General features: G+C 33.8%; 2 protein-coding genes across 2 annotated transcripts; one reads left to right on the forward strand and one right to left on the reverse strand.

Moving 5' to 3' along the window:
* The first annotated feature begins 4816 nt into the window (after positions 1 to 4816).
* Positions 4817 to 6768, forward strand: LOC7488367 (uncharacterized). Its single transcript, XM_002311429.4, has one exon. The coding sequence runs from the start codon at positions 5485 to 5487 to the stop codon at positions 6271 to 6273; it is 789 nt and encodes a 262-aa protein (XP_002311465.3). The 5' UTR covers positions 4817 to 5484; the 3' UTR covers positions 6274 to 6768.
* A 9555-nt stretch (positions 6769 to 16323) lies between these two features.
* Positions 16324 to 18380, reverse strand: LOC7482846 (uncharacterized). The gene is made up of 3 exons (XM_002312372.4): positions 17357 to 18380; positions 17188 to 17265; positions 16324 to 16682 (listed from the first exon to the last, which is right to left on the reverse strand). Exons 1-3 carry the CDS (start codon positions 18119 to 18121, stop codon positions 16677 to 16679), a joined length of 849 nt encoding a protein of 282 aa, XP_002312408.3. The 5' UTR covers positions 18122 to 18380; the 3' UTR covers positions 16324 to 16676.
* Between the last annotated feature and the right edge of the window lie 6481 nt (positions 18381 to 24861).

Below are 24861 nucleotides of genomic sequence, written 5' to 3' on the forward strand. Positions count from 1 at the left end.
TATTATTTATTTATTTCTGGGCAGTAAGCAAAAACCGTAGGCTACAAGGAGTGGACGGGTCAGCTCTCGACTGATTTCGTGTGGAGGTTCGCGCTTCAACGAACAGTTTTCTATGGGGTCATTACGTTACTAGTGGCGGATTCAATGTGTTTTTCCGTAGAAACTGAATTAACGACTTCATTTATATTTTTTATACATTATTTATTTATTGGAGTAGTAGTGCTTTTGTCTCTCTCTCTCTCTCTCTTCTACATTAAATTTCTATCTTTCCTTTTTTTTATCCTGAATAAACTAGCGTGTGTATATGTAGAATTAAACTATTTATTAACCCATACAATACTTGCTCTCGTTAGTCATCAAATAAAGTGTGTGTAAAAAATGTGAGGCGCTATTTTTTTTTTTAAGGAAAAGTAAGATACATTAACTATTAATCAACATTTCCTTGAAAAGAAATTCGGAACAAAACTCCAACTCATATCACAATTATAACTTTTTAAATTTATAAAAAAAATTAAAATTTATAGCTAAGCAACTAACAATAACATTTGCAATTCTTTTAATACGTGATAATTTTCAACAACACTCAATAAATTCTGATAATCTTCAATCACCAAAACAAACTCGATAATATCAATATTATTAATTATCTAGTAGGTAGTTCAGTGGTAAGAGTTTAGGATTAAGATGTTTACTCCTTCTGTGATTTTAAGTTCGAGTTCTGTGATTGCTAATATGATAGCACCTTGAGATTTGCAGACGAATTTAGGTTTGTAGAATCTTCAAAAACCCTTGGGTCAAGTCATACAGACCTCCTCAGTAATGGTGCCATGTAGAAAAGCATTGGACACGTCCAACGCCTTAAAATCAATCCATTTGGATACTGCTGATGCTAGTACAATTCGAATTGTGGTAGATTTCTCGATTGGACTAAAATTTCCAGTGAAATATATACAATAATGTTGTGTGAAACCCCTTGCAACCAATCGAGCCTTTGAATCGTTTAACTCTGCCATCTGCTGACCTCTTTATTCTGTATGACCATTTATTTCCCACCACATTTGCTTCTGGTGGTTTTGAAACGAGAGACAAGGTGCGGTTGGAGATAAGAGCGTCGAATTCATCCTGTATGGCAGCACGCCATTCTACACTTTTGTTAGCTTGATTGAAGGACTGAGGTTCTGAAACAGTAGTGGTCTTTCTTGGACACCACAGCATAAGAATGCTTTTAGAGGGTTGAAGGCCTTAGAATCGTTGGGTGGGTCCATTTCACAACCTGAGATGGTGAAGACTCAATACTGGTTCGGCTAGTAGCAGTACTAGTTGGATGAAGATCAGCACACAACTATAAACCTTCAGGATTAGAAGCTGATATTGCATGCGAAGAGGAGGACAACTTTGTTTATGTATCTTGTGCACTAGAGGAAACAGGATGAGACCGTGAAGGATCATCAGGGGTAGTAAATACTTCAGAGGAAGTCTTTAATCCAACCACATAAGTAAATACTTCCTCAGAAATAGAAGAACGAATCCAAGAGAGCAGAGTTAGATCCTTCCTGAACCAGTAGTCATAAGCAGGATTGGACTCGGGTGTTGAGATCCTGAAGTTTGGAATAAGAGGAGGGGGGCAAGGGATGGTTCCATTAATGAATTCTTATAATTTATGACAGAGCAGTGGCTCAAATTGAGTCTTGCAGTCAACATAAGTTTTTGGGTTTAATTTGATAGTGATAGAGAAGCTTGGCCGAGAAGAAAGTTGAGGTTGTGAAATCGATGGAACAAGTATAATCGAAGAAACAGCTCTGATACCATGCTACAATTATCCAAGAACTATGAGAGAAAAGATAACTGCAGGAGATAATTTCTGTATATCTTGAGTAGAATTTTATAGTACGCTTCTATATGGATAGCATGCGCATTGCCTATCCAGTATTGTATATGAATTTAAATTATATTTAGCCTAAACTACCTGTATACATTCAAAAGAGTTTCGAATATATCAGCACACTTGAGTATACTAGAGAACCGTTTTTGCTGGTTACTGCTTGAATAACTCTGACTGTGATCAAGCAAACTTCAATGAAATCCATGAAAATACGAGTAAAAATCCAGTCATAGAGATTGATATGGCCACAGGATACAACACCTTAAATGATGAAGAAACAAAAATGGCATTAGAGATCGAACAGACAACAAGTATATCTCAAATAGTACTGGAAGCAAACTGCTGGCAAGAACCTAATGTTTTATTTCGAATCCGGTAGAAAATAAAGAGATACGTTTTCATTTTATTGGAATTTACTCTTTATTTATTTATGTGCTGTAAAGGACAGATTCTAACTGTAAATCTTTTAAAGTAAGAAGAAAGGGAGGTATATACACTACTTGGGTGCTAGCTAAAATGCCTGTTAACGACTTCAAGCATATGAATAGAACATTTTCAGTACATCTTTGTGGTGATGAAGTTTTTTTTTTTGTTTTTTTTATTATTCTTTCAAAATCTTTCATAGTGCATGACTAGTGTGACTGTCAAATGCTTAAGATTTTAAGTCAGAGTTGATCGATTCAACATAGAATCACAGTGACAAAGACCCATTTACGGTAACTGCACTCTAAAAACAAACTTCGAGTATAAATCGACCTTTCAAAACTATACACGAAAGTAAAATTATATACTTGTTTGAAAAGGGTACCTTTCTTCATTTTGATTGAGATTTTTTTTTGGAAAGAAAACGAGGGTGTAGATAGAGACTGAAGCATTAGGGCCCACAAATGGGGCGGGGCATCCAAGACATAATCCTGTAAAGTCTAGTTGAAGCCTGATAATTAATTGAATTGGCTTGGAATGAAGTTCAGAAGACGGGACAATGAATAGCATTTTGTGTTGGGTTGTATCCTACGAGGGCGCTTCTCTTTTGTGAGCCTTTGCTCCATTATTGTCGAGGAGGGAAATCCAGCCCAAGATTCCTCACTTGACATCTTTAGAAGGGTTTTTAATCCAGGCAATTTTCCCTTCTACAAGAGTTTATGCAAGGATGTGACTAGATTTATATTGTTGTCATTTCTTTCCTCTCTTACTTTATGGACGATATCTCTTTAATTAATAGACATGCAAATCAAAGTGGAACGAATCCAAACCAGCAAGCCAATAATTTCATACTATCTCCGGCTATTATAGACAGTCGAAACTATTCGAGCGCGAGATACCTAAGCGAGCGGCTTTAATGAATGCGTAGTTAAGTTATAGATTCATTTTCACCAACTCAGATGATAGCTCTAGTCCCAATTTCTTGCACATCATTCAAATTCGTGCCAATGTATCTTGGACTTTAATTCTCAATTTATCCTGTACTCCCTTCTTCTCACAACTGGGAAATGCATAAAATTTCCCAGGTTTCTCTGGATAATGACTCGTGCCTTAATTTCTGCTGAGCAGAAGGGCACTCACTAGCTTGTAGCCTTGGTGGTGGAAGTCAGATGGTGTACATGTTGCTCATGCTATGTATACGTGTAATGGACAGACAGTTCTAGCTCTCATAATTGCACATGCAGTGTGCAAAACTTCCTAGGAGATGCCAAAATGGGTGCAAGAAACAAAACGTGATCTGATCGGACATGCAACATGTGGCAGAGGAATGAATATTACTCAGAAAGCTGACAAGGGCAGTCCATTGCCTCTAGATCTTAGTTTCTGGTATACCCAGATTGCCACCTGGCAAATGCATCTAACCAATAATATTAACATTTTGACAGTGCAAGGTGGGATTCAAACCCAAACACTCCAACTTTCTCCACTATCAAAGTATCAATCATCGAACCAAATCTTATACCACTCAACAAATGGCTTATATGCCTATATACAAGGACAAGAATTGAGCTCTTAACTTTGAGTAATTAACCTTCAGTCCCTAGGTTTTGAATGTATTTATAACTTATAGATTAGTCCCCTTAAATGTCAAAAACTTATAGTTCATTCCCTTCTCTCTTGTTGATCTTTTCTTTTTCCCCTCTAAATTTCAAACGTTTCCTTTGAAAACTTAAATTCTCAAAGAAAAACCAAACATGATAGAGAAAAAACAAGTTGTTTCAATAAGTTAGCAGTCAACAAGAACTATATCATAGGTTTTCAAACATGAACAGCCAAGTTATAGCTACATTCGAAGCCCAGTAACCAAAGAATAATTCAGTCCTCAGTTTTCCCCTCCTCTCAATGTATGGCTAACCTCATGCTATTTTGCTGAGGATGAGTTTCAAAGGGAAATAACTTGTCGGTGTTGCACACTGTTTTCCTGGAAGGACTGGGTGGGTTTTTGGTGTTTTTAGTGACACGTCACGTTTTTGCCTTTGCGAAAAAATAAAAAAGAACCTTACTTTGGATCTATTGGCATTAGATTAGGCAGTCATATCCGTGTCATTACGTTGTTGAGCCAAAGCCCAGCATACATATAATGCAAAACATGACAGTGCCTTCAAGAATGAAGCTTGGGTTGCTATCACACCAAGCAATTCCAAAAATTGGAGGATATAATGCTTGCCTAAGTCAATTATTTGCCGACGAACCCTACCTCGATAGCCACATAATTGGTTAGCCTCTCAATTATCATCTCCTCATGTCTCCGACAATTAGACAGTTACTTCACAACAGCATTTTACTATTTGCTTAGAAAAGGAAATTGAAATGATATAATTAGGAAATAAATATATATGATGAGGCATTTTCATTGTAGGAAAAAAGTGGTAAACTCTTCTTATAAGAAGAAAAGCTGATACTAATAGATTACAAGGTTCAATGCTATTACACGTTTATTTTACTTAAACTACTTCAGTTTCACTGTTAACCAATCCAGCAATAAGTAGATCAATCCCGTTTCCCAATAAACAATAACGAAAAATCTATGGTAGTGAGATGGCTGCCACTAAGTTTTTTTGTTTTTTTCCTTGATCATGATTTGGTGTAGCCTAAAAGTTCATGTGAGCGTGCTTTTATACATGTATTGTACCCCATAGAGAAGCTTCTACTGTATAGAAGATGAAAGTGAGAAGGTCTCACTCAATCTCATTTGGGCTATAGGCAATTCTTAAAAGTGAAAGTGTCGTTGCCTCTTTGGAAACCATCCTAGAGAGGTGTTCTTTTGTAGCCTTTCGGTGCTTAAATTCTACTTTCGTCCTCATTATTCTTCCTCGGCATCAATTGTTTTACACTGCTTCAAGATTGCTCCACTATATATATAATCGATCGATCCTCCGCTGTTGGAACAAGATGCTCTTAGTCTAGACAAAAAGCAAGAGCTAAAGCTGCTATTTCTGACTTTTAATTCCCTTAATTTCTTCTCTCTCTTCCTCTCTTTTGCTCTTTCTTGACTCCAAATCTATCGCATTTATTGCTCTCTTTTTTTTTTTTTGAAATTTTTGCCCGCTTTCAAGAAATGGGAAACTAGACTCACAAAAGCTCTTGCTCTACCTCAGAAGAGGTGAATTATCCCTAATATGGCTATAGATGTCTGCTCGGAGATTTCAAGCGCGGGAATCAGTCCAAGAATCTCCTTTTCGCATGATCTCAACCAAACAACAGATGCTGTTTCCATTGAAGATCATTACCATCGTAGATTAGATTCATCTCTGTTGGATTCTGATTTCGATTTCTGCTTTGGCAACAGCTTTGTTCAAGAATTGTCTTCTGCTGATGAGCTCTTCTCTAATGGCAAGATCCTGCCTGTCGAAATCAAGAAACATATCATTTCCTCTAAAGATACTGATCAGCTGAAGTCTTTGATCTCTCAGCCTCAGCGAAACAGCTCCGAGACCACAGAGAAGAAGCAACTGAAAGAATTCTTGTCAATGAGTCTTGATGCAGATGAAAAGCCCGCATCGAAATCTTTTTGGCAGTTCAAGAGAAGCAATAGTCTGAATTGTGATAGCACTAGAAGCAAAGGCCTCATTCGATCGCTACACTTTCTTTCAAGAAGCAACTCTACTGGGTCAGCTCCAAATCCTCCAAAACAAGCAATGTTATCCAAGGAGACTCAAAAGCCTCAATTGCAGAAACAAGCTTCTGTTCCAAGTAGAAAATCATCGGTACCCAGTTCTGCTGCATTTTATTCTTACAATTCACAGCAGAAGCCCCCTCTGTTAAGGAAATGTGGTTCTTATGGAAACGGGGTCAGAATTAGTCCTGTCTTGAATATACCACCACCCTACATTTCCAGAGGAACAGTCAATCTTTTTGGTTTAGGTTCGCTGTTTTGTAACGGTAAGGTAAAAAAGAAGAAGAGATGACTATTTGTTATTTTTAGTAGTTGGTGGCTCAAGTACAGGTGTATTCAGCTGCTATCATTTTGGTTCGTGGATGAGCATGTGATTAATTATAGTCTGTAAATTGAAAGAAAATTCTAGCGAAGAAATGATTAGATCTCAAAGAAGAAACTCGACCACTACAAGTGTTGATCACTTCTGGGAAGTGAAAACTACAGTACCAGGGAGGAGGGGTCGTGATTTTTTGGATGATGGTGACTGTTGTCGATGCCTACCTATCAACATGGCAATCGCTTTGGGAGACAGATGAACAAGGTATTCCTCTCTTTCATTGCTATCCCTATCCATGCTTTTCTTTCTTTTTATCTTTTGATTTCTTTTCTTTTTCTGGTTTTTAGTAGCTTAATCGATTAATTGTGGCTCTCTTTTGTTCTTTTGTTCTTTTGAACTTGATTTGAGGCCTCGTTTGTCCTTTTCTTTCGTACATAATTTAATAAAGAAGATGGTTCAATTTGACCATACTATTACAGGGTCCATGAGTTCTTCTGGTCCTTTTGTTCTGTGTTTGCTGATTCAAGACAAAACAGTATGAAGTGGTTCCATTCAGGAATCAAAAATGAATGATTAAGAGGGGCCCCCTTGAGCTTTTCTGACCCAAATAATACTAATAGTTTCTCCTGTTGGTTCTGCCTTAGCTTTCTTAACCACCTTTAACATTGTCCGATCTGCATTACCTCATCAGTATGGGGCATCTTATATTTTTATTTTTTTTATAATACCTTTCTGTCAACCACCCTGGAACGTTATTCAAAGCCACTTAGAAGTACCATTATCTAGATATGTCCAAGGATTTGGTTAGTATTTCTGATTTTTTAAGAAAACATTAGTACAATAATCTAAAAGTTTTGACAAAAATAACTCAATTCTCAAAAGTTTTGAAAAGATACCAAGCTTTTAAAGCGCGATTAAATAAACGTTTCTATTTCTAAGCAGGAAAGGATAATAAAAGCAACAATTAAACGTTTTAAAATTAGAAAGCTCTCCGCTGGGCAACACCTGCACAGAGTATAAGGGCTCAATCCCAAGCTTGCTTCCATCAAACACCGTCTCCACAGGAGACCCACTCTCAAACTTCTTCATTGGACGACCAGAGATCACTACCTTCGAAAATTTCATAAGCCCAAAACCAGCAAACAAACAGAACAGAACAGAACAAAAGGAGCAAATGTGGTAGTAGATTCAGAGATTCAAACCTGTTTTGGTAGTGGCTTTCAGAGACCACAGCCACTTCATGAGAGCAGACACGACATTTGAGAAAAACCCACCAACAATCTCTGCGAAAACAAAGAAATTTAGCTAAAATTTTCAAGACAACAAGCAAAAAACAGATGAAACAAAAGAAGCTCACTCGCTGGTGAAGTAATTGTGGGAACTGAAGTGACACAACACCAGCACATTCTTCCCCGTTTCACTCATTACTTCTATTTTCAATGCGAACTTGAAGATTCAAGCTCTGTGAATTGCAAGAAACCCTGGTTCATATCTGGGTTATTGTTAAGCAGAAGGTGGGGTTTTTTTCAACAAAAACAACAATAATATTACATAGATAGATAGATTAAAGCAAGCTAGTGGCCTAGCACAGCATCTTTGCACATATTTTTCAACCTCTATTGTTGGTTTCTCGCACAGGGAAATTCCCAAAATTAAACGTCTTTTTCTTATCTAAATTTTCCCATCTCTATGAATGAAGACACGCCTAATTAACCTCGTTGATTTGTGAGTTGAAGGGAGAGCCTCAGAGTTGCATGATATGATTGGTTACCCAACAACCTCGCTGCACTTTTAGTATTGATTCGTTCAAGTTTCCAGCTGCATATATCAAACCATCGTGGTGGACGTGAAAATGATGGCGCCGTGGGTGTTTACAGTTGTGATCCTGATACATTTGACAAGGTTAAGTTGGCCGAGGCTGGCCATGGCCTGTCTTCACGATTCTTTATCCATTTTTGGTTTCATTTGCTACAAGTCCTTAGTAGATGCTAGTTAGCTAGCTCTCCTTTGAAATTATCATCCCATTAATTGCAATCATTGTACCCTAGTCCAGAGAAGGGAGGATGGGAAAGGTAAAAGGAGACTAAGAAAAGGATGATTATTGATCATTTTCCTCAACAAGTGCGCTTCCATCGCAGATTATTGGTCATTTTTCTCAACAACAAAACTTTATAAACCGCGAAACCAATTAATTATTGCGGTTTAAAAATATTATTTTTCTGAACGTTTTAAGAATGTGCTATTTAGATTAAAAAAAAAATTGTTGTATTGTTTCGCCTATTATTTTTATTTTCTATGCTAATCGCCTAATTTGCTGAGTATTTCCACACAAATGATATTTCATTAGTGAACATTTCAGCTTTCGTTTTTAAATCATTCTCCTCTTATACTTGTGTACTTTCTCCGCTTTTAATACAGAAATTCTGCAAGCTTTTGGTCCTTCCACCCATGGACTCGGCTTCCATTATCGTTTCCAGAGTTCGAAAATGAAAATCTAGCTGTCATAGTAGTAGGATATTGCTCATTCCCGCAAATGTTATCCAGCTCTAGCACACCTGGCCTCGAACGTCAATTGTGCTCTCCAAAATACTTGGAGATCCAAAGCTATACAGGAACGTCGTTATAGTTTTTCTTTTTTAACTACTCTTTTATTGCTTAACATTAGTATTTTTGAGGGCATCGCCATATAATGTCAGTGTGTGGCTTTGGCTAAGATTCGACTTGAAAGAAATCTAGTAGTCCCGTACAAGAAAAACTAACACATGTCCTTGTAACATAACAATCAATGATAACGATAATAATAATAATAATAATTAAAAAAAAAAACAGCTTTACACATATTTTTTTGGTATGGTGAATAGAATTTAGGACCAAATTCTGCTAAAAACAGATGGGATTATGAGAGGAGACAGGAGAGGACAATCCATGGGCCTCGCAATCAAGAGCAATGTTACAGAAGTTTGGGCCGAGGGCCCATTATAGCCCTACCTAGTTGGAAAAGCCCAACGCCAATGGAAGCTAGCCATATTTTAAATGGACTTTTCAAAAGAAGAATTCGTTTCAGTATTTCATTTTTCCATTTTTGGTCCGACCTATCTGCTCCATAACTCTTTGCTAGAGATGCACACTCTTCCTTCCTGAAACAGAATGCACGCATAAAAAATTGCCGCCTAAAAACAGCCAAACCAAGGTTAATCATGGGTGTGCGAAATGGATGTGGTGACTTCTTCGAGGATTAGGCCCGGTTATGCAAGCAGGTCTGGTCTCAAGTCACAAGTCTTACCAAGAAACCAGGACCGTTTCCAATCGCTGACCATTTCCAATCTCTCTTTATCTCTCGCATGCACAGGGAATTTAGGCCCACAGTGACATCCAAGCTAGCATCAGAGAATTTAGTATCTGTGATTTCCTCGGACGAGGGATGCAGCCACCATCTCTATTGCCTTCCTTTTTGTTTCCCCTTTCTTTTTCTTCATGAAAAAACTCTTAATTAACCATTTGAAAGCCATCAACTAACTAGTTGTTTACAGTATAAACACGCAACTTTCATCCATGACTCGTTTAACTTGTCCCGTTTAACAACACAGATCCAGAATAACAAGCGCAAATAATAATGGTTTTGTTATTCCTATACATGTCGTGATTTTTTTCTCTCTGTTATGTTCTCAAATCTGTAGTTACAAAAAAAATCACAAATCTTATTAGAATTTTGAAATTGAAAGAATATCCATGTGTGCTTTTTTACAATTATCGCAAAAGGTTAAGCATCCAAGTTCATGTATTTATGCATTTTTAAAATAAAAGCAGGAGAATGATGTAAATGTCGACCAGTATCTAAATATTTTTGAAAAAATTTAATTTTTTTTATTTTAAATTATTTTTTAATGTTTTTAAATTATTTTAATGTGATAATATCAAAAATAATTTTTAAAAAATAAAAAATATCAAAGAAGTAAAGCAATAACCTCTCTAATTTGAGCCTATTTATTTTTGTATTTTAAAAATATTTTTAAAAAAAATTAAGTTTTTTTATTTTTTTTATTTTTTGATATTTTTATATTGTTTTGATTTGTTAATATTAAAATTAATTAAAAAAATTATCCTCGTCTTCCTCGGAGTAAGGGTTCCTGGTTTAGCTTTGTAGTTAATCTTGTGATAGAGCATTTGGACTAATTAATTTGATGCGTGTGTAAGAGCGTAGACTTCATCATGATATTTGGATCAACTTGGATAGGGAAAGTCCAGCTCACATAACGCCCATGAATATATTAAAATCATAATTCATTACGGAAGAGTAAATAAGCAGTGTTATTAAACCTGGCCTGGCGAGTCGACTCAGGATCCGATAGCTGGACCGGTCCGGGTTTAATAAAAGACAGGCTGTAGCAATAGCCCGGCCAAACTCGGGCGACCCGGTAGGTCGACCCATGACCCGGGTGACCCAGACAAACCCGGATGAGACCCGGTTTTTTTTTCTTTCAAATGTGGAATTTGAAACCCATTATTATATATACTATATGTTCCCAAGAAAAAAGTCATATTTTTTCAATGTGGGATAAAAAAACATTTTGGTTTAAATATTTTAACTTAAAAAGATAACATAATATCTTTTCAATGTGGGATTTGAAACCCTTTCGTATATATATTCTATATTCCCAAGAAAAAAATCATGATTTTTCAATGTGGGATAAAAAACCATTTGGTTTAAATACTTCAACTTAAAAGAATAACATAGTATCTTCTCAATGTGAGATTTGAAGCCCTTTCGTATTTATACTCTATACTCCAATGAAAGAAGTTATGTTTTTCAATGTGGGATTTGAAATCTATTAGTATATATACTCTATGTTTCCAAGAAAAAAGTTATGGTTTTTTAATGTAGGATAAAAAAAAAAATTGGTTTAAATACTTCAACTTAAAAGCTTAACATAATATCTTTTTAATGTGGGATAAAAAACTTTTTAAAATATTTTTTTAAACTTCATTGTTTACAATATGTATAACCTATATTTACATGGATTTTTTCATATGAAATATTAAAATTTAATTTTTATTTTATTTTTCCGGGTTGATCCGGGTCGACCCGAGTTAACTCATAAAACCCGGGACCCGGTTCCTTGGCCGGGTCAAACCCCAGACCAGGTTTAGTAACTAATTTAAAATTAGTAGTGTTATCTCAAAAATAAAAAATAAAAATGATATAAGTCCTCCAAGGTCATCTCCGACGATCCTTAAATCTGGGACTATTCTTTGTAAATAAAATTTCATGTGTTGAAGACAATAATTAGCTTCCAACGACAACTAGCTAGGACTAGTATATTGTTAAGGGTCGAATTAATTTTTCAAAAATATATATAAAATATTAAAAGAACATGGAATTTTTTTATAGCCTTATTGTGTTAATTTTAAAACCTTCAAACTTAACTTTTTGTCTCGGTCGAGTTTTTAATTAAGAGCATGTTTGGGATTGTGGCAGTAGTTTTGATTCAAAATGTTTTTCGCTTAGAAATGCATCAAAATGATTTTTTTTTATTTTTAAAAAATTATTTTTGAGATCAACATATCAAAACGATCTGAAAATATAAAAAAAAATTAGCAAAAAAAAATTTGAATTTTGAGAGAACGCGGTTTCAACCGCGTTCCCAAACACGACCTAAACCGCGTGAGAGATAACTTAACTTAAATCGATCAATTTTATGGGTTCTAATGCAACATTGATGATCATTTAAAACATTACTTATCTTTTGAAACAACTTTAAGATGACAACTTTTTTAAAAATATTGAGATAATGACAGACTGGATCGACTTCAGTCCCTTCGCAACTCGGTTTATGGACTTTATTGGGTTTAATAACTTCTTTTTATAAAATTTTTTATTTAATTATATGGTAAAATAGAAGTTAACAAAAATAAACATCAACCTAAAAATAGACACTTAATTTGAGACAATTATCCATATAGAAAGCAAACAAAAATCAATCATGCAATTTATTTTTTAATCAATCTAATATTAAATGATGAAATTAAAAACAAATAGTTAAAAGACAAAAAAAAAAAAAGCATATCTGGTCAATAGGTTGTCAAACTGGTGAATCAGGTAACCGGGATAGCATGTCAAACCTGTGAAACGAGTCACGAACTCCGCTAGGATTATAATTTGTTGTTTTTGAAAAAAAAACTATTTTTTATTTAAATATATGATAACAAAAATAGATAATTGCAAAATCAAATACCAACTCAATAATGAGATATTTTTTTAAATCACGATAACCACGTAAAAGACAAAACGAAACCAAATGTGAAATTGATTTTCTAGCTAACTCAATATTTAAGGATAAAATAGAAAGAAAAAAAAAAAGCTAACTAAAAGAAAGTTAAACTTGTCAGACCCACGAACTAGGTCAACCAGCTAAATCTGTGAACAGATCCATGAACTTTATAAAGCTTAAAAATTCAAGTTCAATTAAAAAAAAACACTTCATTAAACTCGTAAACCATGACAACTTAGGTTACCATGATAAACCTACAAACCACGCTAACTTTATAAAAGGATAAAATAAAAAGAAACAAATCAAGAAACCAATTCCGTAACCATCTCAATACCAAAAGATAAAATCAACAAAAATAAAAAATTTTAAAAAATCATAACAAAAAAAAACAAAATATTGTGGATTACTATTGTAATCCATGGTACAATGGGTGTGGGTAAACAATAGTTCCACCACACCCTTTAATTTTTGTTATTTAATAAAGTTTAATAACATGATTTTTTTCTAAAAGTATTTTTTTCTTAACTATATGAGAAAAAATAGACTATAAAGAAGTTACGTTCAACTAAAAAAAGAACCCACCAAACTTGTAAACTAAAGCAACCTAGATTAACTTGGCAAACCCACAAACCACGCCAACCTCATATAAAGGCAAAATAAAAAGAAATAAATTATAAATCCAAATTTTTAATCATCTTAATTTTAAAGATTAAATCGACAAAAATAATTTTAAAAAAGAAATCATAAAAAAAACAAGACATTGTAGGTTACTATTATAATCCATAGTTTTCCACACCCTTTAATTTTTGTTATTTTATAAAGTTTAATAACAAGACTATTCTCTAAAACTATTTTTTTCTTAACTATATGAGAGAGAAAATAGACTATAAAAAAATCAAATCCAATTAAAAAAAAAATAAACAACCCACCAAACCCGTAAACTAAGGCAACCTGGATTATCTTGGCAATCTCGCAAACCACGCTAACGCCATACAAAAACAAAATAAAAAGAAACAAATTACGAAGCCAAAATATCAACCATCCCAATTTTAAAAATAAAATCGATAAAAATAAGTTTGAAAAAAAATCCAAACAAAATTTGAAAAAAAAAACAAGTAAAACATTGTGAATTACTAACAATAGATGTGGGTGAGCAATGGCTTCCCCACTCCCTTTAGTTTTTTTATTTTATTTTATAAAGTTAAATTACATGTTTTTTCTCTAAAACTATTTCTTTTAACTATATGAAAAAAAAAAAACACTCCACCAAACTCATAAACCGAGATAACTTGGGTTATATTGACAAACTCGCAAAACACGTTAACCTCATAGAAAGACAAAAAAAAAAGAAATAAATTATAAAGCTAAATTATCCATCATTCTAATATTAAAAAATAGTATGAACAAAAATAATTTTTTAAAAAATTATATATAAAAAAGAAAATCACGTATTCAAGCAACATTTGTCAATGTTAACTGTAGAACTAAATGCAAAGAAACAATGGAGCAATCCCAAATATTTTAGAAGAAAAAATACAATATTTTACCTCCACATCCTTACTTTACTTCTTGTTAATAATAATTCGATCTATGGGATCAAGATGAAACAATAAACAGGAGAGCGAAGCACAGTCGAATGCTAATTGCAAGGTTGTCAATTCTTCCTGATCCGTTAGTTATTCAATATAACCCGATCCAACTAGATTGAATTTTATCTGGTTTAACCCTGAAGTGGATTTTTTATTTATTTAACTGGGATTAATCTAAAAGCAGATAAAATCCGATCTTGTTTGACCGGAGTCAGACGCGGAAGCAGGTGAGATTCACCCAACGCATCACGGCACACAGCCCTATCCTATGCGTTTTTTAAATCGTGACTTCCTTTTATTCTGTCGAGTTATAATTTATTTTTCAGCATAATGTAAAGATTTTCATCTTATAATTCATGAAAGATTTTTATAAAATCATCTATAAATTTAAAGTTCAGGGTCTATTTTATGAATTACGTATGGAAATATAGTTCACTTTTAAGTTTATATTATATTTAAAGAGGTCAATTTAAGAGAAATAAAAAAACAGGCCTGGACGGGTGCTTCGTGGGTATCTACTGGTTCAAAAAGTCCTCCCACTTGAATGAATCCGACATTGAAGGCAAAGATAGCAATGGATTTAAATATTCAAAATCCACGGTACCTAACTGACAGGGGGATTTAAAAGGAGAATGTAGATAGGAAAGTTACAGGCATGCTCTCCGCATTGATATATAGCAAAAGGAGGATAAAATACCTGAAGAGAGATACGGCTGAATTTAAGGCCTCGAGTTGGATTCTAAATTACTCCGAATAGTGGGCCATACCTGGATGCAAGGTGAAATTGAAGGACCAAAGGTTAACCCACCAGGGCCCTCAATCGAACCGTATAAAACAGACGCGTGTTCATGGTCAATTGGAGAGTCAATGAACTGCCCTTGCACTCGGTCCACCCATGCGTCCTTTACCAGTTATGCCATTTCTTTTAGGCCCTTCGCCAAGAGTTGACAGCAGAGAGCAAAATACACAAAGAAGACAAACGTGTCCAATTTCCACACGTTTTACTAACGGTCAAGAAGGGCTACACAAGTAACCCTAGCCAAGAGACGAACCCGTGCTCCTTGTTCCAATGTCAGACTCAGTACATTAAGATAATATAATGTTTGGAATATTTTTTAAAAATTTAATTTTTTTATTTAAAATATTTTTTTTATATTTTCTATGTATTGATGTCAAAAATATATTATTTTAATATTATTTTTTTAAAAAAAAACACTTTAAATCATAATTACTCCCTCCATAAACCTGGACAATAGTAGATGCATTTCTTTTCGTTCAGAGAAAATTGTTTCATGAACAATACATTCTTGGAAGCATCACCTACCATAAAACAGAGGATCCAAATTCCCAAATCACTTATTCTGAATCATTAGATCCAGAGGATGATGAAGGAACCTGGGCAAACCATCACCATCCCAATCCCTCAAGATCACACGTCCTGGAAAACGAAGAAATGAGGACAGTTTCACTTTAGTTGCAAACCATCCTCGGAGAGGAAGAGTAGAAAAATCGGGTAATGTCCCAGAACCAGCACCCAACGTCACACAACGATGAATTTCATCACATGCCTAGTGAAACAGAAAACATGAAGCAACAATAATCTAAGATACAATCGTACAACATCACATTTTCTGCAATCCTCCTTTCCAATTAGAGAACGATCCACAATTTAGTATCCAAGGTTGAGAGGAGAACCATTGGCATCTAATGAGAGAGCAAGTCAAACCTTGAATTGGTCGACAACTGCTAGTAAGATGTAATCCAGACTTATTCGAACATGAATAAATCAATGAACACAAGAGAGCTGCAGCCATACTAGTAGATGAAAGTAACAAGCAGCTGTTAGTTTAGGATCGAGGCAACAAAAAAGGGCACAGTGAAACTACCTTCAAACATGCATCAGCTGAATGAACATGCTTGCAAGGCAAGATACAGTTTCTCATATCTAGCAACTGCTAAGGCTTGCAGTTCATGTGAGGAGAGCTTTACCCAACCCTAAAATCATTTCTACAACAAGCTCATTCTTCTCAAGCAGCAATGCCCTCATTCTTCACACATAATTTGCTTCATCGAGGGCAACTTTGTTTGGAGTATATCAGAAAAGTTGAGCATGTCCAAGGAATTGATGCTTAATGTAAGCTTTAGTACAAACCGGCAGCACCGTATTAAAAATTGAAATTCACATTCATTAACATCAACCTGTAAGCGCACTCAACAAAAAGGAGCTCACAGAACAAGGAATTCCTTTCGTTTTGGAACATCTTATTGCCCTTTCTTTACAGGAGATTATTCTGATAGAAAAGATTATAATTAATGAAAACAAAATTAGCATTTCAAAACAACTGAACTAACATTTCAATGAGTCACCAGGAATATAAACTCTTCTACGAAATCCCCAATGTCACAGGGATGAAGGCTGCTCTTGCACACCACTTGTTAGGTTCATAAAGTTACCAGAGCAGTCAGCAAAGTGAAGGCTTGAGATTTGAACCTCGCACCAAGACCGCCACTAGCATTGCTACCTCTGCAATATAAAAGGCCCAGGATACTTAAGCTCACGAACTTCAAGAAAAAATGAAATCACGGAAGCAAAAATCAAATAATCACTCATTAAATGTAGCAAAACCTAATTTCCCTGCTTGGTAGTTGAGAAAGAATGGGGAAAGGAAGAGAAAAGGAATAGAAGCTCTGGAACTTCACCTATAACAATGAAGACAAGACTAATCCCACCACCCAACTGAGCTTTAAACAACTAATTAACACAGGAACTAAATAAATTTAAAAGTTTCAAAATGCCCTATTTGGTATTCAAGAACGAACAGGAAAAGGAAGACAAGAGAACAAAACTTGTGAATTTCACTAGACTTATACAACAAATTGACTGATTTAACGGCAACCTCGTCTTCAACAATCAAATTAACACAAAAATTACGCAAAATTCAAAATCTTAATTGTCTTTCTTCATCATCCTACATTCTCTCATCAACCAATCGACCGCTAGAACTGCTAATTAAACACGACAACTATACCTTTCCGTTTTCCGGCAACTCCGGCACCTTATAAGTATCAACGGTAACCTCCGCTAGCCACAAACCAGGAAACAAAGCCTGCAAGCCAAAAAAAAAAAAAAACCAAATTTTTAATCCCCAAAACAAAAATAAAAAAACTTTACACAATAAAATCTCTGAATTTACTTACATCCATCTGCTTCTGCACAATCCTGGGCCGTTTCTTGGGCCTCCGAGCAGGTCTCTGGCACAACATCACCATGAAATCCTCTTCAATCTCCTTCTTTGATAACGGCACTGAAAACTTCGCTCTCTCCTTCTCCTTCTCCTTCTCCTTTCTATCTCTCTTATCTCCTCTTAATCTCGGCGATTTAGCACTGTCGCTTCTCAAAGGTGAACAATTATTACTACTCACTTTCCCTAGAACTGAATTCCCACCTCCACCAATTGCCGCTCTCCTCGTCCTCAGATTCCACGGCCTCACCTCCGGCTCCGCCGGTGCTTCCTCAACCGCCGCAACCACAGCCCTGAGCGGCGACTGGGACTGAGATTGAAGAGATCGTTCCTCTTCGATTTCACTATCATCATCCGACACTTCTTTCCTCAAAATCTTGTCTTTCATCTCATTCGCCGCTGTTTTCAGATCAAGCATGATCTTCTCCCTCACCTCATCAATCCCTTCCTCCACTCCGCCGAATCTCTCCCTCGGCGGCTTGAACCGCCGGATATCATAATTGCCGAATTTCCTTGGTGGAGATCGGCTACTGCTACGGTTTCGCTCAACTGAGATTCTTCCTCCGTTGTTCTCGTTCTTGTTGTCCCGAACGGCGGCGTCGGCGGCGGTGTTGGAGTCGGGAAGTTTCATGCAGCGGAGGTGTCTTTGATTCCCCCACTTCAAGAAAGGAAGATCAAAATTATGAAGCGGCGGTTTTGATCTCTCTTGTCCCATTGCCATAACACTTCTTCTCTTTCAACAGAATACACCATTGATCGAAAAAACTCTCTCTCACGAGCTCCGATTACAAGCTCTCTCTTCCTAACTTTCTGTTTGCTTCTCAGGAATCTTGAATTTTCTCGGAAAACAAAAGTTTGGAAATCGCCGGGAAGAGGGAGTTTATATAAGAAGTGGAGGGTATGGAGAATTAGAGACGGGAGAGGGAGAGAGAGGGAGAGAGAGGGAGTGGAGAGGGCGGTTTTAACGTTCGGGGTGCGGGGATTTTTGTGGTTTTTTAAAGTACTATGGGGATTTCCAATAGGAATTGGTAAGTGCTAAAATGCGCTACGGGTGAGAGAGGGTGACGATGTGGGTTTTCCCGGGTAATACGTCGTTTTTGAGTGCTGATGGCTGGGGTAAACACCGTTGGATGATTAGGAATCTTATTTATGCCGTTGATCAATAAATATTTTTCATTTTGGCCACCCTCTGAAGCCAGGAAATGTAAAACGGGATTTAGATACTGTTAGTAATTCCTCTATCGTTATAAAATGTTTTTTTGGTTTTTTTTAATCTCAATATAGTGTATTATTATTGTTATTCTTGCAAACTAATTAAGGAAGATAAATCACTATTTTCCTCGCCTCACGTACGTAGTACAATAGTTGGAATAATATTTTTTATATAATTTTAAATTTAAATTTAAATTTATTTTAATTTAGTATTTTTTAATACTAAATTTATTGATAATCGAATTTTTTTATTAAATTATTATCAAATAATCATCTCAGACATAAAAACTTAAGTTGTCAGATGATATTTTAAAAATAATTTTGTATTGTTCTTTAATACGCTTTCAAATAAAAACTTTGTGGATTTAAAATTAGTATACACTCATAATATCATGAACTTGTTTTTATTAATTAAAATGAAGGTAATGAAACTCAAACTCGTGATTATTTAGCTATCAAAACTTCAATACCTTGTCAAAGAATAATCTTAATCTAAAAGTTTAAGTTGTTAAGTGAAGTTTCTACAACTAACAGTTATTTCAATCTTATGGCCCGAATCACGGGTTTGATGGTTGACTCAGGTTTTTCGTTGTCTCAATTTTTAATTGTTTTATTTTTAATTTCATCATCCAATATTGAATTTATTAAAAATTAAACATCACAATTTGTTTAGATTTACCTTTTATTGAGTTATCTCGATCATAAGATTCAGACTTGATAAATTGACTCAATTTTTTTTATTTGTTTTTTACAAGGTCATCACAATTTCATGGTCTGGATAACATGATTTTTATATATTAATCTTGGTTGTCTTGAATCAACTCAATATATCATCATCTCGATATTTTTTTAAAAAAAAATATGTTGTTTTGAAATTTTTTTAGTCGTATGTTTTTTTTTCTATTGTATAATTTTTTTTGGGACTTATTAAGTGCTCGTTTGGGAACGCAGTGCAAACCGCGTTCCCAAAAAATTTAATTTTTTTTGTATGTTTTGAATCATTTTGATGTGCTGATCTTAAAAATAATTTTTAAAAAATAAAAAAACATCATTTTGATGCATTTCGGCACGAAAAGCACTTTGAAAAGCAACCACAACCGTACTCCTAAGCACGCCTTAAGCCAACTAGATTGAGTTATATCAAGTCAAACCCTATATTTTTTAATTTTTTTTTCTTGAAAACATGTTAATAATTATAAAGTTGTTTAATGAAAACTTTCTGTTTATTAGCATGATTCATCAATAAAAATGTGGCATGTAGAGCGAACACTTTATTTATTTATTTTTTTCATCCATCGCGATTTCATTAATCAACTTTGAGGTCTTAAACAATGCTTACAAATGAAATGTCGTGATTAAATAAAAATTGTGTCAACAATATTATAAAGACTAAAAAATGATGTTGATAAAAAAAAATCTAATAAAATATTCTCCATCAGCAGAACAATAAACTATATCAAAACCCAACGTGATTCTGCTTATGATTTGGAAACATTTAAGCCCACCACAAGGATTAAAGAACTAATAAAAAATTAAATCATGGAATTGGACGGAGAACGACCATAAACAGTTCGGTGTAAAGTCTTAGCATTGTGAATCTTATGAATGAAATTCATGTTGATTTTTTTTTCCATGTTTTTTTCTATTTAATTATACAATTTGGTTCGAAGCTTTGGAGAACATGTTGCGGTGTGATTTGTTAAAATTTGACAAGTTATTAATCAGTTATTACACCGTTTGGTCAGCGATGAGCGCATGGTGGATCATTAAATGCTTCTCTAAACAAATGCTGTTTTTTTTTTTTTTTTTCTCTCTCTTATCCTCGGATGCTAGTTAGTTTAATTTGTTGTAAATATTATTTATCACATAATTTATATATTTTAAGATTTTTCAAGGGAAATGTGTTATTTTGTATTATTCAGCTGTGATGAAAATATAATATCTAAAATTTAGTTATTTTTTATTAGTATTACATCATTTCTACGATTATGTCAATAACAACAGCTAGCTGTGATTAGCGAGAACTATTTATCGAGGACAATTTTTTTCTTTGTCAAGAAAAAAAATACAGGAAGAAATTAATGTATTTTTATATGTATCTATATTAAAAAAAATTACGAGAACGGAAAGTTTAAAAAATAAAAAGGTACATCTGCTTTTTCTTTTTTCTCGAAGATAATTGTATCCCCTTCCATGGAGGCATACTTCCATTTATTTGAATAAAAATATACTTGGACATTAGATTCTATATTTATTCTCTAGAAATCACCAGTTCCAGCTTTATAAATCACAAGATCACTAAAAGCTTACATGGTCGTTAACTTCAGGACCCATGAGATTAGTCGAGGTACACACAAACTGGCTCGAACACCCATATTAATAATAAAAAAAAAACTTGAAGAGATTCTTATATCTATGTACATGATTTATTTAGGTATGGAGACAGGTGGTATACTCTAATCCGACTGATTTATATACCCAAATATATATATATATATATATATATATAACAAATATTTTTAATTTATACCTAAAGTAATTTGTGTAGTTTTGGATAAATGTAACGGATTTATTTATTTCATGAACTACATACTTTATTTAATAAAAAATGTTATATGTGGACAAAATATGCAGACCTTAAATGGAAATTAGCCTCTAATAATAGCGGGTGTGGGTGAATTGAAAATCGCCTTCGATTTAAATAGAAGTGGACTATGATCCAATGATAAAAAAAAGACATGAAGGATAGAGGGATTGTGCAAATTGTAGGTAGGTTTGTTTGTGTCAGGTTTCGTAGCTTGTTTTCTTTTATTCCATATGAGTGAGTTATGAGATCATAAACATTATTAGACCTAAAGTTAAATTTCCATGTTATCCTCAAAACGCCTACTTAGCCTATGATTAATTATAGCACTATATTATACAGATGCAGTCCTATTTATTTTTATATTTTAAAAGTATTTTTTAAAAAAATTAAAATTTTTTATTATTTTATTTGCTTCAAATTAATATTTTTTTAGTGTTTTCAGATCATTTTGATGTGTTGATGTCAAAAATAATTTTTTAAAATAAAAAAAATATTATTTTAATGTGTTTTAAAATGAAAATTACTTTGAAAAATAACTGTTACCACACCCCCAAACATGCTCACGCTTTTCAAGTAGGTTAAAACTTAAAAAAACAAATAAATCTCAAGAGCCTACTCGTGACTATGATTAGTTTTTAAATATATTTTTAAAAAAAATATATTAAAAAGTATTTTTAAAAAAATATTTTTTATACCAACATATTAAAACAATATAAAAATATAACAAAAATAATTTTTAAAAAATAATTTTAAAACACAAAAATAATTAGCCTACAGTCTGGTTAATAATTTTTTTTTTAAGATTAAAAAAAGATTGGTTAATGAACAATTGGATTGGTAATTATCTACTTGATCATCTTTCATTTTATTTATTTAACCATGTTTATTGACATGCTGAATATAACTTTGACATATGACTAAATCAACGTGCATATACATGCATATTCATACCTGGATAAAATAAAACATGTAAAAGGGTAATTTTAAGCTACGATGTTGACTTTGCAAGTCAAACAATGTTAAACAATATCCAACAAAAATAAAAATTTCCATTTCCATCGAAACTAGCTTCGATATTATTCTTCCAATAAGGTTGTACGTTGTTTTTACTATCAATTTATCTCCACATATATTTATTTTATTCGAAGATAAATTTATATATAGCACGCATGTTCATGCTCGCACATGAAAAAAAAAAGTTACTAAATATGAAAGAAGTTGTAATGAATGTGGGCATGATAAAGTTACTTATTAATTTGTCAATTAACAAAAAGAGATTTTCTTTTCAGATTAATTTCTTGTTCAAGTTAATAATCCAATAAATAGTCCCCGATCAATATGCTCTTCAACATGTCAGCATCCAACCTTTAAAATATAATTCAATGGCTCAATTGCAAAACCGAAAAATCAATTAAACTAAAAAAACTGGAAAAAAAATTAACCAAAAAAACCGAACCATGAAAAAACCCGATTAAACCGATTAGAATTTTAAAAAAGTCAACCGGTTCGGTTTAGTTTGGGTTTTATAAGCCTGAAAAAACCGAACCGAACCCAAACCGAAAAAAACCAAGCCAAATCGAAAAAAACCGAGCTAAAACCGAAAAACCAAGTCAAACCGAAAAACCGAGCCAAACTGGGTTGAACCGGTTTTTGTTCTAAAAAAACCGAATCGAAATCAGTCGGTTTGAACCAGTTTTGTTTTTTTTTTAAAAAATTCGGTTTAGTTATTTTTTTTTAATAAAAACCGAACCCCTAATGCAATCATGTAATAAACTCAATCGATAACATAGAATCTAAATCGACGGATAAAAGATAAGACGAGGATAACTTATGATAAAAACCAAAATTAACATAAAAATTAAATTTTAAGAGATAAAATTTAAAAATAAATATTCAAAACAAAATATATATAGCAATCAAAAGTTTGAGGACCAAATTTGATATAATCAGCAAATAATATGATATTTCTAAATTTTTCACAACTTTCAGAAAGTGTTTTCAGCCCAAATTTTCCAGGAAAACACTTTCCTGTAAACCAAGTCAAATTTTTCTTTGACTAGAAAGTGTTTTCCGTTGACCAACTTTTCTAATGGCAAACAAACACAGGAAAATTTGAAAGTGATTTTCCAGAAACCATTTTTCAAGAAACAAACATAGCCTTTATTATAGGAGAATCCAATTAATAGGGTAAAAAATATTAAATAATAATTAAATATCAAAAAAGGACAAAATATGGAGGACACCTGTGACTATTGATCCAAGGACATATCATAGAATATTTTCAAATATAAATAAAAAGATGGAAATGAAAGGACGAGACAAAAATAATAAAGGAAATAACACAATATTTGGCATCGTCTGTGGGTTTTGAGAAAAACACCAGTTATGCATACTGCTAAGTGCTAATACGAGCAAAGCAGCAGCAGCGACAGCAATGGCATTAGTTAGCATTAATGTGGTCCCAGGTGACGGGGATCTAGTGGCAAATGACGATGAAGCTAGGAATGCTACCGTAGTTTGGTACGGAACAAGGTGATCCAATAGTCCATGATCATCTATTAGTTGATGGGCCAGAGGTTGTTCCTGACCAAGTAACTAATGGTCAGGGAATTGTGCATGACCAGAATAATGCTAGATATTTGTAAAAAAGGATGATGTGTATAATTTCATAATGTAAGTTATTCCAGAAGCTATCAAGGATAAATGGAAGTTTGCTCAGTCGCCAACAGAGGAGAGATCGCAGATCGGAGGTGCTCACGTGTGCGGGTGAGCAAAACGAGTTAAGAAAGGAGCAGCCTATAACTATTGAGGAAGACAACTGAGAGATGAGAGCTGCAAATTAAGTTAGCTCGACAGCGGATGGTTGATGAACGAGCTAGAATTAATGTTAGAGGAAAGGTGGGATATGGTAGATCGAGTCTCCAGATATTCTGTTTGGGATTATAATTATGGTTTTTTTAAAAATATTTTTTATTTAAAAATATATTAAAATAATATTTTTTTATATTTTAAAAATTATTTTTAATATCACATATCAAAATAATCTAGAACATAAAAAATATTAATTTAAAATAAAAAAAATAAAAAAAATTTAAATTTTATTATAAACACTTTTAACAAAATAAATTTCTTGAAGTATAGCCTCCATCCGACTGGCTTCCTCATTTAGAGACAAACAATGGTTTATCTGACCTATTATATCACTTGAATAACTATAGATCAGCGATGAGCTTATATAGAATGCCTAATTCAATTCTATGTAAGTCCTTTCCGTCTACTCTTCGGGGATGAGCATTGACGTACGTGGTTTACTAATTTACCTCCTAAATCGGTTGGCTCTTCTGCTGAATTATTGGAACTCTTTTTGGGACATTTTGCAATGAACTGAAAACCTAAAGATGTCATTTTTTTTGTTGAAAGTAAAATCAAAGTCTCCCAGCAAGCTTCTTAGAAAGATCAATATCCATACAAACTCTAACAAACTGACCACGAGTGGCTAGAGAGGTATATTCAGATCAACCCTAACAGGCTTGCCAATTCCCAAGGCTATATAAAGTGCGAAGAATATCATCATCATCATCATGCATCGCGGATATTTCAGAAGAGCAGACCCGAGCTAGCGTTATCAATAGATGCTTCAGAGGGACGAAGTTCTGGGGACC

Source organism: Populus trichocarpa, chromosome 8 (assembly GCF_000002775.5).
Source record: "Populus trichocarpa isolate Nisqually-1 chromosome 8, P.trichocarpa_v4.1, whole genome shotgun sequence".
Lineage (NCBI taxonomy): Eukaryota > Viridiplantae > Streptophyta > Magnoliopsida > Malpighiales > Salicaceae > Populus > Populus trichocarpa.